We start from the raw sequence: 12991 nt of genomic DNA on the forward strand, positions 1-12991 counted from the left end.
TCTTTCCAGCTGTTGTTTGGACGCTGACTTTGTGCTATCCGGATCTAAGAGGTGGCGAAGAAGTCGCCACGTCCCCGCGGTACTCATATTCCTCTCCATCTGATCGCAGACGTTCCCCCAATTTTGCTTCGTGAGCGTGATTGCGTGCTCTTCAATTTCCTTGTTTAAAGCCGCTATCTGTTTCCTGATATTTCGATCCCATCTCTTCTGTCGAAGTCGGTCCTCCAGCCTTTTCTTTTTCCTCCAGAGATTAACTAATCTCCTGTCTACCGCTTCGTTGTCCCCCTCAGTTTCCACCACTTCGGTGGCCTCTTTAACAGTGCGCACTACGCCATCGCTCCACTCTGCAATATTAGAGATGGGAGCCGGGTCTCCCCTGAGTGCCCTGAAAGAGTCCCAATTTACAGCCTCCACCCTCCTTTTCCGGGAGGTTGTCGGGCCTCCTTCTACCACCACTTCTATGATTTTGTGATCGCTGCCTAAGTCTTCGTTTGTATTGCACCACGTGGCTTTAGTGCCGTTCCCCGTCAAGGTGAGATCGGGTGTCGTATCACACGCGACACTATTTCCCTTCCTCGTAGGCTGCATCGGGTCGGTTATTAAATCCAGATTGTGAGTTTGTATGTCGTCCCACAATTTCCTACCTTTGATCGAAGTCTGCTTATATCCCCATGCCGTGTGGTGAGCATTAAAGTCCCCCACGATCAACAGCGGGTTGTTCTTAATTTTACGTAGCGTCGTCGCGAAGAGATCCCCGAAGTCGCATTTTCTTTGTCTGGGAGAGCTGTACACATTTAATACAAACAAGCTACAGTCTTTCTTTCTTCGCGGTATCAGTTCTACGAGGACGTGGTCGATTTGTGCATTCCCGGTGTCATGCTGCACCGCTGTGACGTTGCGCCTGATTAAGGCGGCCACCTGCGTGCTTTCGCCTTCGCCTAGATAGGATTTGTACCCCGACAATTTTGCCTTTCTGCCGCATTCCTGTAGTGCTATTAGCTCCGGTCGATCCCCGTTCCTCAGGAATTCCTGTAGGACCGCACGCTTGCGCGTGAAGCCTCTACAGTTCCATTGCCAAACGGTGTTTTTACTGGATCTGTGAGCCATGACTGCCAACTAGCTGAGTTCCTAATACTTGCTGGGTGAGCTGCTCATATGCCCGGTCTCTCTTCGCAAATTCTGCCTTAAGTTCTTCAGTGAGTTTATTATCCCTCTGATGCAGTCGCTCTGTGAGATTGTTATCTCGCTGATGCAACTGCTGTGTCAGATTTTGGAACATCCCCAACATGCGTTCCTCGAAGGCCTTGCGCCATTCATCGTCCTGACCAGACTTGGTCTCAAATTTTTCCTCCAGTTTCGCTATCTTAATGTCTATCACTGCCTCTATGTCCTTATCTATCACGTGCTTCTCCATTTCCTTCGCCCTCTTTTTAGCAGGAGGCGGAGACGCTATCTGCTCCTCTGATCCTTCTGTATTTGGCTTTTGCGACACTTGCAGTTGTTTAACATGTGCTGAATTAGGCTTAAGCGCTATCTTAAGCTCCTCCATTTGCCTATTAATCGCGGCTAGCTGTTCTTTAAGCATGCGATTCTCTTCCTTAATCTGAAACATTTCCTCATCGCGTTTATCCTGGGAGGCCCTGCCTGCCCAACCCACCTTTCTGTTCGGAGACGTGGATCTCGCTGGATTGTTGACGTCAGCGCTGCCGGAGGTCCCCGTATTCCCGCGCCCGGCCTTCTGTTGCGTCTCCCCTTCCTGCCGTTGCGGCAGTCGCGGAAAGGAATCCGACCTCCCTCTCGACATGCTCCGCTGTCTCGACGGACTCCTGGATCTGCCTTGATTCTTTTCCCATCTGCTCCTTCCTACTTCAGCCTCCTTCGCCTTCCGCTCTTCCTCCTCCAAGCGCAGCTTGGCCTGCCATTGCCTCTTCTTTATCGTATAAGGGGTCCTGAAAGCTTCCTTGCATTTCCGGTCTGCCGTTAAATGACCTTTGCCGCACAACTTACACTTGGGCTTACATGCGTGATCCTCAGGTGGAGACGTCATTCCGCATCCCCGACATTGAACTTGTTCGCTGACACATACGTCCGATCTGTGTCCTAGCTCACCACACTGGTAGCACACCTCGTAGCGTTTCTTGTAGAGCACACACTTCAGAGGTACGCCATAACAGTACATCCACCTCGGCACTGTCTCGTTTTTGAAGGTGACGATTGCCGAGCTGGAGTTGCCCATCTTCCTGACTCCAAGTATCGGCGGGTTCCTCGGGTTACCGAAGGCCTCAGTCAGTTCCTCTATTGTCAATCTCGGGTCGATGCCGTGCACCACACCCCGCCCGTTGTCTTCGCGCGGAGCAAGGTACGCCGTGACTTCGTAGTCCTTGTTTTCTATCTTGATAGACTTAACCTTGGTCACCTTCCAGACAGTGTCCATGTCTGGGGTGCTGAAAATCAGGGTGCCTTGCTTGTCGTTAACAATAAGCACGTCTTTTTCTTGTCCCTTAACCCAGGGGATTTGCGCTGCCATGCGCACCGCCGCACTCAGCCTGGTAGTCGGAACTTTTGCGAGCGCCAGCCCGTTCTTCGGCCGAAGGATGATCTTGTAGTCGTTCGGCGGTAATCGCGGAAGGTGCGACGCAATTGAACGCTCCGCGATCTTCTGTCCCAGCTGCTTATACGCGGCGTTCGCCGCTGCCGCCTTCTTGCCTTCCCCGAACGCGGTTCCGCGTTCCGTCCGCTCGCCGTTGTTTTGGCTTTCTCGCCGTTCGCCTCTCGCAAGGTCCTGCAGCTCCTTGACATGTTTTCCCACTTTCGTGATCCAATCCGCTGTTCTCAGTTCTTCGGGGGTAATTTCTGTACCCTCTACGGTGACCTCCATGGTCCTCGTGCCTCCACAGCGGGGTTCCGAAGCGGGTGCCGGGGGCTTCGGTTGCCGCCGAGCCGCCGCGTTTGTTCAACGCTAGCTTTACCCTTAGCTAGGTGGGAGACGCGGTCGACATAAAAGTGGCCGTAAAACATCCAAAAGTCCACTTACAGTCATAAAATTGTAATCCAGGTGATCCTTGGGTCTTCCGATAGGCGATCACATCACTTATTTCTATAAATCGGCACTGTTTCCACCAGACAAAGCAACTTTCCACGGAGCCGACTTGAACCACGTCCGCACTCCCTGGCCCCCTGGCGGCTCTCCTCCTCGAAAGAGCGAAATCAAAATGCACGTGCTGAACCGTCTCAACAAATTTCGCGCTGCGCTCTTTTTAAGTCTTCAAATCCTCAGTTCTTTGGATGAGGGAAGCAAGCGCAAGCGACACCGACCAATCGACAGACGCGCTCGTTCGCTAAGACTTCGCCCTTTTGCACCGCACGAAGGAAAGGGCTTTTTCTCTTTCGCGTCGCGGTTTTCTTGTGCTTATTCTTGTTTTGAATCCCGGCTGCGGAAGCCGCATTTCGATGGGGGCGAAATGCGAGAACACCCGTATACCGTGCATTGGGTGCACGTTAAAGAACCCCAGGTGGTCAAAATTAACCCGGAGTGCCCCCTCTACGGAGTGCCTCATAATCAGATCATGGTTCTGGCACGTAAGGCACCACAGTTTAATTCATTTTAAGAAACGCATGTTACTGTCCAGGTTCCCTAGGGTAGCCGCGGTCTCAGTCCTGCGTATAGGTCTCTTTGAAAAGGTCAGGTCATATCCCGCTATGATGGTTCCAGGTACAGAGTGTTGCCTATTCACGTACGGCAATTACGAAATTTTACGTGTCGTCGATCGAGTGTGGTCCGCATCCGTCGCGGCTGCTTATTGTTTTTATTGCCCTGTAAATAATTCTGAGTATACGCTATCCCCTCAATAATATGTAACACAAGGGACGAAAGGATTTCTGTGCTTCGCATCACATTTACTGCAAGCAATTAGAATCTCGGCCAACTTGTCCAATTGCTGTACACCTTACTTATAAGGCCAGTTTTAATTTCTTCGCATCTTGGTCCGCGGCTTCATGCAAGCTTGCAAAGAGCTCCGAACGCGACTTCGGAGTGCATGGGTGAAATTGGCCTGCAGATATCATCCGCTAAGTCGGCTGCAATAGCATGTCATCCGAAACAACGCGCTTGTCGAACAATGAGCCGACTTTACCTTGACGAGACGCCAATAAGCTGGCTGCGACAACACCGTTGTTTGGGCTTAATTGTAGATGACTGCATCTTCTGGCGTCCTGCAGTTAAACTTGTACTATGTGGCCGCCTTGACTGCTAGAGGTGTCGGCTGCGCCCCAACAACGGCTTTGCAGGCGCACAAATCATATATGCTCTCTGGCATGATGTACGCGTTACCAGTTCTGAATGGTCCAACCGAAAGGACATCATCGCGTTTCCCTCCGACTATATATGCTTGGATTACCGCGTGAGGCGCAGTCTGCTGCATTACTCACTGAAGCGCCTCAGTTACCCCTGAGTCAGCAAGCAGACCAGATAGCTCTATATCATATCGAGCTTCTGCACCACGCATTGAATGGTCAATCGCTTCTTGATCGCCTGATTCGCCGCCAGTGTTTTCGCATTGGAAATTTGGCAGCGTTATTTATCAACAGTGTTGGCAGTTCTGAACATGGCTGCTTCAGTTACGCCTCCGCCTCCGAAAGATATAAACAAACGCGTATTCACCATTTATCTCATAATCCCTGGCATGCACAAAAAACCTGATATGCCTGTTTCGGCAATATTCCAATTGGAATATTGCCGATATTCACACATGTTCGAAAGATTTCCAGATTATCTTCAAGTAGTCATAGATGCATCTGTACACAGCGACGGTCAAGGCACCTCTGCAGCTTTTTTCTGCCCTTCGACTCAAGTACGACGTATTTTCATACAGACCGTCCTACAGACCGCTCGACGTGGTTCGGAACCAAGGACCGCATGACGGATTACAACGAAATCTCGAAGGCCTACCGCCTGGCTCGTAGGACTCTACCATCCCCACACCCGAGGCTGAGTCGAGCGGAGGCGGTACTACTGAGACAGCTCCAGACCGGATCGCTACCAAGCCCGAGACTGACGCATCGCATGTACCCTGAGACATATCCGACCGATAAGTGCAGAGTCTGCTGGAGGGAGACGGCAAATTACACGCACATCTTGTGGGACTGCGTTAAAAATCCAGAAGCAAAATCAAGAACGCTCCCACCGTGGCTCGAGGCAGCCGCGAAGAGCTACGACCGAGACGAACAGCTCTGGGCCGTCCAGCAGGCCCTCGAGGCGCTCGAAAGGCAGGGACTCAGCCAGCCGGCAACGGCGAGGGGCGACCCGCGCCGAGTAACGGCGACTTCGTAGATCACGTAGGCCCTCGTCGGGGCGCGCGAGCGCCCAACTGCAGGCATAAATAAAGTTGGCTCCAATCCAATCCAATGTGCAAGATTGGTGACACTTGTCTGCTGATTCGTCGTCACCTACTCAAGCAGCATCGAGACGCGGTAGGCAGTAAACACCGTTGCGCCATTTGTCGCGTTGGTAAACAATTCGGAGAAACACGAGCGCTGACGATTCCTTCTGCGCAAACGGGATGGGGAAGGAGCGAACGCGCGGTAACGTGATCAAGCACGCGCTGGGCGTATGTTGTGCCTCTTCCGGTGGCAGTTGCCAGCCTGCTCCTCGCTTTCCCTTTCCTGTCAATTGTGTATGTGTTTTCAAGACAAATAATAATAATAATAATAATAATAATAATAATAATAATAATAATAATAATAATAATAATAATAATAATAATAATAATAATAATAATAATAAATGTCGCAGTGTCGCCCGAAAGGTAAAGCATCGATTGCGATACCAAATTAGTGGACAGCTATAAGAAATAAGAATAGTAGTTTTGTCGCCCGTATGAACTTCTAAACATAGGCATACAACTAAATTAACAAGCATGGTGGCATGCATGCACAATTAAACATGAACACATCTCACTCGATGACCGTGGAAACTCGCTATCAAAGCGGTGGAGTGAAGAAGCGCGGCAGCAGCAGCGAGCGAATTGACCTTTGTGCTGCGTCTCGATTCAACGCGAACTAAGCCGCGAAAACAGCTCGCGCGGCGTACTCTGTCGCCGGCGCAGATGGACGCCCGAGCCGCCCGAAGTAGAACCCCAACCCCCCCTGCAGCTTTGCGCGCGACAGAAGACGGCGCGCTTCGTCACTGCTTCCTTACCGCTTCCACCCCTTGCGTGCGCGAGATTGAGCCGTGATCGCCGGCTCACCCTCGCACGCTTTTACTCGAACATACAGCAGACTGCGCGCGACGACGATTTCATTGCCCTTGGATTTTATACGGAACTTTACGGTGACGGCGACGGCAGAAATGCGCCTGGAGTGTCCATACAGTTGCAATAATAATAATAATAATAATAATAATAATAATAATAATAATAATAATAATAATAATAATAATAATAATAATAATAATAATAATTGTTCTATTATGTTTTAGTATACATCCATTGTGGCCATGCATAGTATGCATGGCCACAATTAGTACATGACCGGGGTTGTTGGATAAGTATTGGAGAGGCCTTTGCCCTACAGTGGGCGTAACCAGGCTGATGATGCTGATGATAATGATGATGATGCATCCATTCTGCGCGAAAAGAAATAGCGAGCGCCGCTTAGAGGCGCCAACGTCTACCAAATACCAGGTATTAAAATTATTCCAGAGCAGCGAAGAGCAGAACTACCTTACAAACACCCGCTGAACGGTATCGCAGTTTTTCGCTCACGATTGCACTGCATAAAACGCTGAAAACGCGAAAGTACTTCGAAAAGTGTCTTTCTCTATAAATACGAGTACGAACAAACGCACCTCGGCGCGTTACTTCACTTTTTCAACACCATACGGGTGTACGAATAATTGCGCCGCTCGAATAAACACTGACCGCGCGCTCGCCACCGCGGAGACAAAGGAAACAATTCGTGGGGCGACCCGGGAGGCGCACATACGCTCGCTCCACGGACTGAAACCGCGACGAATCCGCCCCCGGCGCGACGCGAACTGCAGGGCGACGCGCGGCGCTCGCATCGCGGGGTCCGGACTCCGGAGGGCGCACGCGTGGCGCGGTGGCCAAGCCGGCCAAACTGGCTCCACCGCTCGCACCCCGACTCAGAACACGTGCGTTCCCCGCGCTCTTAGGAGGGTGCCGCGGACCGTCTGCATACTTGCACCGAACCGGTGCCCGCTCGACGAACAACAGCGCCGCGTGCAGCCTGTACGCTGTTGACCCCCGTCCACTCGGAGGCCTTGTGTGCTTGCATAGTTAGTCGGTCGGTTAGTTAATTCGGGGGACCGAGTGAATTCATTTCCGCCCCTTCGCCACAATTTGAGGAGTGTTAGGCGCATTGCGAGTTGCAGTGGCGTGCTTCGTCCGTGCGAAAGCGTCTGCGGATGTCTGGGTTGGCCGACTCTTTTTGGAGGGGCGACTGCGGTTCTCGTCTCTGACTTAGCCCGAAGACCGCTCGACGACTGCGAGCCGCAGTGGCCTTTCGTCCGTCTGCAAGTGTGCGTGACTGCATGGCTGGCTGTTGGCCAGTTCGGGAGAAGACTGCCTCCACTGTGTCGTCGTCTCTAAGTTAGCGCGATGCTCACTCGGGGACTGCGAACCACGACGGGAAGCCTCGGACGTTGACTGCGACGAAACACGGCGGCGACAACGCGTGACGCGTGACTAGGGCTGTGTGCGTGAGTTCTATATCGAAGGGCGACGATGCCGGCGGAGGCGTCGCCGACGCCTCCCTCTCGGATGGCTCGCGTCCGTCGCTGCGCTCGCATCTTCCTGACGCACCTGGTGTCCCAGGTGGGCCTGTGCCTGCTGGTGATCGCGTACGCCGTCGTGGGCGCGCTCATCTTCCGGGCCATCGAGGCCGACAAGGAGGTGCACCAGCGACACCGCGTGTCGCAGCTGCGGCGCCGCTACCTGCGCGACATGTGGGCCGTCACCGAGCGGCTGAACGTGCTCCACGACGAGGAGTGGATGCACGAGGTGGGCGTCAAGCTCAAGGAGTTCGAGGACGAGGTGGTGCTCGCCGTCCGCAACGACGGCTACGACGGCAAGGACGCCCAGGAAGGGGCGCTCCAGTGGTCCTTCTCCGGCTCGCTCCTCTACAGCATCACCGTCATCACTACCATCGGTAGGCCTCTGTCCGACAACGCCGCTTTTTTCCTTTATTTTTTTTTTTGTTGTAATCCCGCGTTTTCGCTTTCTCTCCGAGCTTTTCGTTCCTCTGTTCGTCCCTAACGGTCGTGCACGCTCCATTGCTCGTCGTCTGCTTCGCCGCACGAAGTACTACTTTGTTTGTAAGAGTGTCTTAGTCGAAGCACCGCAAGGGAGAGAATGCATTTCCAGGAAAGGCAAGGATTGTCCTGAACTATAGCACATACTATAACCTGCTACTCTGCGCCGCGGGAGTACGAAACGGGCGCAAAGAGATGGTAAAATAAGACGATCGCGGAGAACGTTGATGCGCATAATAGATAGATACATCCCTGCGGTATACTACGTGGTACTGATCTGCGCATGCTTACGCGGGCGCATGAGAAAAGAAAAAGAGGAAAGACAGCTATAGTTTTCTAGGAGATGTGTGATTTTTTTTATCAGGTATCTGTTTTCGATCAGTGGCTTTTACTTCGCCTTATCAGTTACGCACTTCTTCCTCTCATTCTTGACCGTCAACAACTTCGATATTATCCGATAACGGCCTACTCTTCGCATCGCTAATCGGCTTAGCAAACAAACTCTGGTGCTACAACTAAGCTGAGAAGGCACTCACCACTCTCCTCCATGCATGCAAAAAAAAAAAGAGGATATTTTATCTTTTCTTTGTCTTTCCATCTCTCTATATTTTTTTCTATAGCATATGCCACTATGAGTAAAGGCCCGTCAATACGGAACCATAAAGCACGTGGCCCAGTTGCCACTCGCAAGACGCAAAGGCCGGTGCAGCGGTGTTTCTGTTTACACTGCACCCTCTGGGTCTCCACGCTGCGCTCGTCTGCCGAATCAAATTGGCACGCACTCCCAGCGAACACGCGCTCGCGGCTTCCGTAATGAGCGCGCTTGCTTTGTAAACAGCACAAACCGGGCCCGCGCGCGGAGCTCGCGTTCAACGCAGCGCGAGCTGAGCCATCGCACGCGTTCTCTTGGCATGGAGGCGAAGAACTCCAGACGTATTTGTCTACTAAAGAAGGAGACGCGAAGTGCGCGAGGGCGTCTGCTATCTCAGAACAGAAGATATAGGTTTAAGCAAAATATGACGAATGGGGCGAGTTTGTGTGGATCATGGTGCATGTGGACTCATGATCAGGAAAGCGTTAAGGGCCACAAAAAAAAAAAAGAAAATAAGAAGCACAGGACCGGTGCTTAATCTTGTGTTCTTTTGTTGTATTTAGCCCCTTAGGTTTTCCCAGTGTGCCTCTGTCCTCGATTTGACTTAGTGCCCTCTATACTGGAACACCGTCCCCACAGATCACTGGGTCAGATGGCAGTGAAGGCACCTTTGTGCTTTGCGAAAACGACTGGCTTGCGCGAGCGCCTTTGACTGCGCGGTGCTGTCCGCGCACGTACATAGATTCGTTGCCTTCTTCTCTGCCTTCTGTGCTCCTCTGCTTCCCTCTCCCAGAGTAGGGTAGCGAAGCAGTCGCTTTTCTGGTCAACCTTTCTGCCTTAATTCTCTCTTTATTTTCTCTCACTGCAAGCCACCATTAGGTTTAGACATACACAAGCCTTATTAATTCTGCAGGCTCTGCTTGTACAATCGTACGCGCCGAAATAGCGTCTCAATGTAGAATGTGGTAATGAAAATAATGAGATCTTATGCGCGTCGCATACATCTTGAAACACTTCTGATAGGACGCACTGGGCTACAAAAGTTGCTTACGTACACTTTGTGTGTTAGAGAAAGGGTTCCAAAGCTAGGGGGCATAATCAGCTTCCAAGTTGCGGTTCTTGTTACTGACTGGCGTGTTATAAGAAAGTGATGAACTCATTTGTTTATTGAAATGCCATACTTATAGGTGTTGAAGGCGGCAGCATCGCCAAGTACATGGAGAAGGTAACGTTCTCCTTACGTTGGTCAGTACACGGACTGGACGCGGGTGAAGAACGTACACACCGCTAACTTCCAAACAACCAACTTAGAAGTTATAGCGCTGCATGTCTCTCTTGTTCTTCCCCTGCGTCCGAAAAACATTCATGATGACGTATACCAACCAGCCTGATTGAAACGCAGGAGATATGACGGTATGAAATTGCGTAGCAGGTTGGCATGTCGATGCTATACGTCCCGGAGTATCGTGCTAACTAGCCCTTTTCCAAGTGCACTTCATGGCTGTCTTATGTTTTTTTGTCGTCTGTGACGGCGCGGTGGTCTATATATACACACACACACACACACACACACACATATATATATATATATATATAATTAGTGACATTTTTCACGAAAGCTCACGGCAAAAATGTGATTAAGCCACTTCTATGGTTTCATCATCCAAATATATATTCGGGATGAATATTTTTTGTAATGGCTTCCGAGTTTATTTTGAAGATTATCGAACGTTACCTGTGCTGCAGTATACAAGTGCGCATATTCTGTACGTCTGCCAAGTCGTCATGCAACGGCTTCTCACATTTCTCACATCTCACGAATAAATTTTGATGGGTGCAAGGATAAGTAGCTACTGCGAGACCTTCGGAAATATCTTAAGTTTAAACCACATGCAAGCGATCTTGCACGCTGCATGGCTGTCGCGTTCGCTCGTCGCCTACAACTCGTGCCCCACACGAGTGACGACATTGAGCGACGTCTTCTCGATGTTGCCGGTATGAGGGCAGCAAATACGCGCCGCAACTGGCGTGACGCCTACTTCATTAAATTAAGTTGATGTGTTTTACTGTAAAGAGCAGCGTAAGATATTTCTGAAGGTCTTGCAGTAGCTCTATACTTATCCTTGCACGTATCAAAATTTAGCCGTTTGCACCTTCCGTGCGACAATCGGTAGTACTTGACTGATGTACATCCAGTTCCGGTTTCGCGCTATTGGCTAGTCGCTCACAGCACTTCCGGGTGACGAGCGTCGAATTCTAGATTTACAGAACCGAGCGATCGAGCGACAAACACGAACGATCTGTTCGCGCGACAGCCCGTTTCGTCGCTCAAAGCCGTCGCTCGTCGCCGTGGCCCACAAGATCGCTCTCATGGGATTGGAGCTTGGTGTTGTTCTTCACAATAAAACACATCCACTTAAATTAATAAGGCACGTACCACGCCAGTTTCGGCGCGTATTTGCTGCCCTCATAGCGGCAACGCCGGGTAGACGTCGCTCAATGTCGTCGCTTGCGTCGGGTGCGACTTGTAGGCGACGAGCGAACGCGACAGCCCTCTCTGTCGTGTCGCTTAATCGCGGTCGCGCGCAGGATCACTTGCACGGGGTTTATACTTACAAGAGAGAGAAAGAGATAGAGAGAGAGAATGAAAGATAAAGCATGGAGAGGAAACGTAAAGAGGTAAACCAGATGAGCGTCCGGTTTTCTACCGTGCACTGGTGGTAAGGGAAAGCGGGAATAGAAAGAGGGAAATAGGGACAGAGCGAGTAGTGTACAAATGCGCCAGAACTGATGATGATGACTGATGATAACTATGATGATCCATATATTTTGAGACTTACGGTGATTATGACTGTGATGATGATTATGTCGATTACGATGATGATCATCATTATGATGACGATGATGATAACTGATGACAAAAATGTGGAAGCGGATTCAACCTTCAGTTGACGTCGATCAAGCGTTGCCGCTCCAGCTCTGAAAATAAATTATACGGTTCATACACCCCATTCCCACCCACAAATCGCCTGCAGGAAGACATTGTCTTTCATCAACTTCAAGTAGAGAGGTTGAATCGCCTTCTAACATTTATTTCTTTTTTGTTTTTATTGCGAAAGCAATACTGCTCGCACTTTCGGCCCATCGGTAGTCGTGGCGCCTCCTTACACAGCTGCGCGTCACGTGACCGTGTGACGTCACGCCAGACCGAGAGACGGGGCCCCAGCTCGCGGCATCGATGGTGGAGGCGAAGCCTTGCGCGCCGCTACCGAGAGAGGGCGCTCGCTGGTGTGACGTCACGCTGGGAGGATAAATGGGGTTACAGCTCGGCTCCTCGCAGTGGTCGGCGAGCTGCCTTGCGCTATGTCGGATGATGTATAGCCATAAGTTTAACAAAGGGCAACCATGTCCACACCATCAGCCGAACCAAGGCGCAGCCAAGGGTATTGCTTTCGCAATCTTCCAGGCTTAACCAAGCTAAGCGTTCAGCCAATTTTTTTCTTCTTCTGTGTATGCCAAAGAAAGAGAGAGAGAGAGAGAGAGAGAGAGATAGAGAGAGAGAGAGAGAAAATAAAAGGAAAGGAACGAGGTTAACCAAGGTCGCGCCCGTTTGGATACCCTATATACAGGAGGAGAAGGGGAAAGAAAGATAAGAATAAGGACAGGAGGAGAATTATTTTGCGCTAACCCATAGATGACTCTTCACACACGCCACAAGCACTCGTCTAGCCCGGTTGTTTTCAAGAAGTACATTAGCGCTGTGGCGGCCTTGTGAACACTAAAGAGATCTGCGGCCAAGGTCCGAGGATCTCAATTTTCGAGACCGGTCTGTCGTCTAAACGGCTAAGACTTATGCTCCGTTTCAGACATCAAATGCAGCGCTGTGGAAGCTAGAAATACTTCTTGCAGTGGCCGCGTCCACACTTAGAAATAGTTGTTCTTTATCGCAGCTGTGCGAAACTGTTCTTAATATATAGGCTCAGTATTAAATGAAAAACGTTTTAATCTGCAGAAACAAACTGTGGTATATGGTTTTTTTTTGTGCATTGTTTTAGATAAATTTGTTTTTCATTGTGTTTGTTTTCGTCTTTCCTTTTTTTTTTTTTGTTGGCAGCCCGTCGCGGCAGCCT

General features: G+C 50.6%; 1 protein-coding gene across 1 annotated transcript in view; it reads left to right on the forward strand.

The window, feature by feature from the left end:
- Positions 1 to 7176: 7176 nt before the first annotated feature.
- Positions 7177 to 12991, forward strand: part of LOC126541983 (potassium channel subfamily K member 18-like) — a 109016-nt gene continuing 103201 nt past the window's right edge. Inside the window, exon 1 of the mRNA XM_050188954.2 lies at positions 7177 to 8166. Coding sequence (XP_050044911.1) covers positions 7743 to 8166 — 424 coding nt within the window. The 5' untranslated portion in view covers positions 7177 to 7742. The remainder of the gene's footprint in view (positions 8167 to 12991) is intronic.

This window comes from Dermacentor andersoni, chromosome 3 (assembly GCF_023375885.2).
Source record: "Dermacentor andersoni chromosome 3, qqDerAnde1_hic_scaffold, whole genome shotgun sequence".
Lineage (NCBI taxonomy): Eukaryota > Metazoa > Arthropoda > Arachnida > Ixodida > Ixodidae > Dermacentor > Dermacentor andersoni.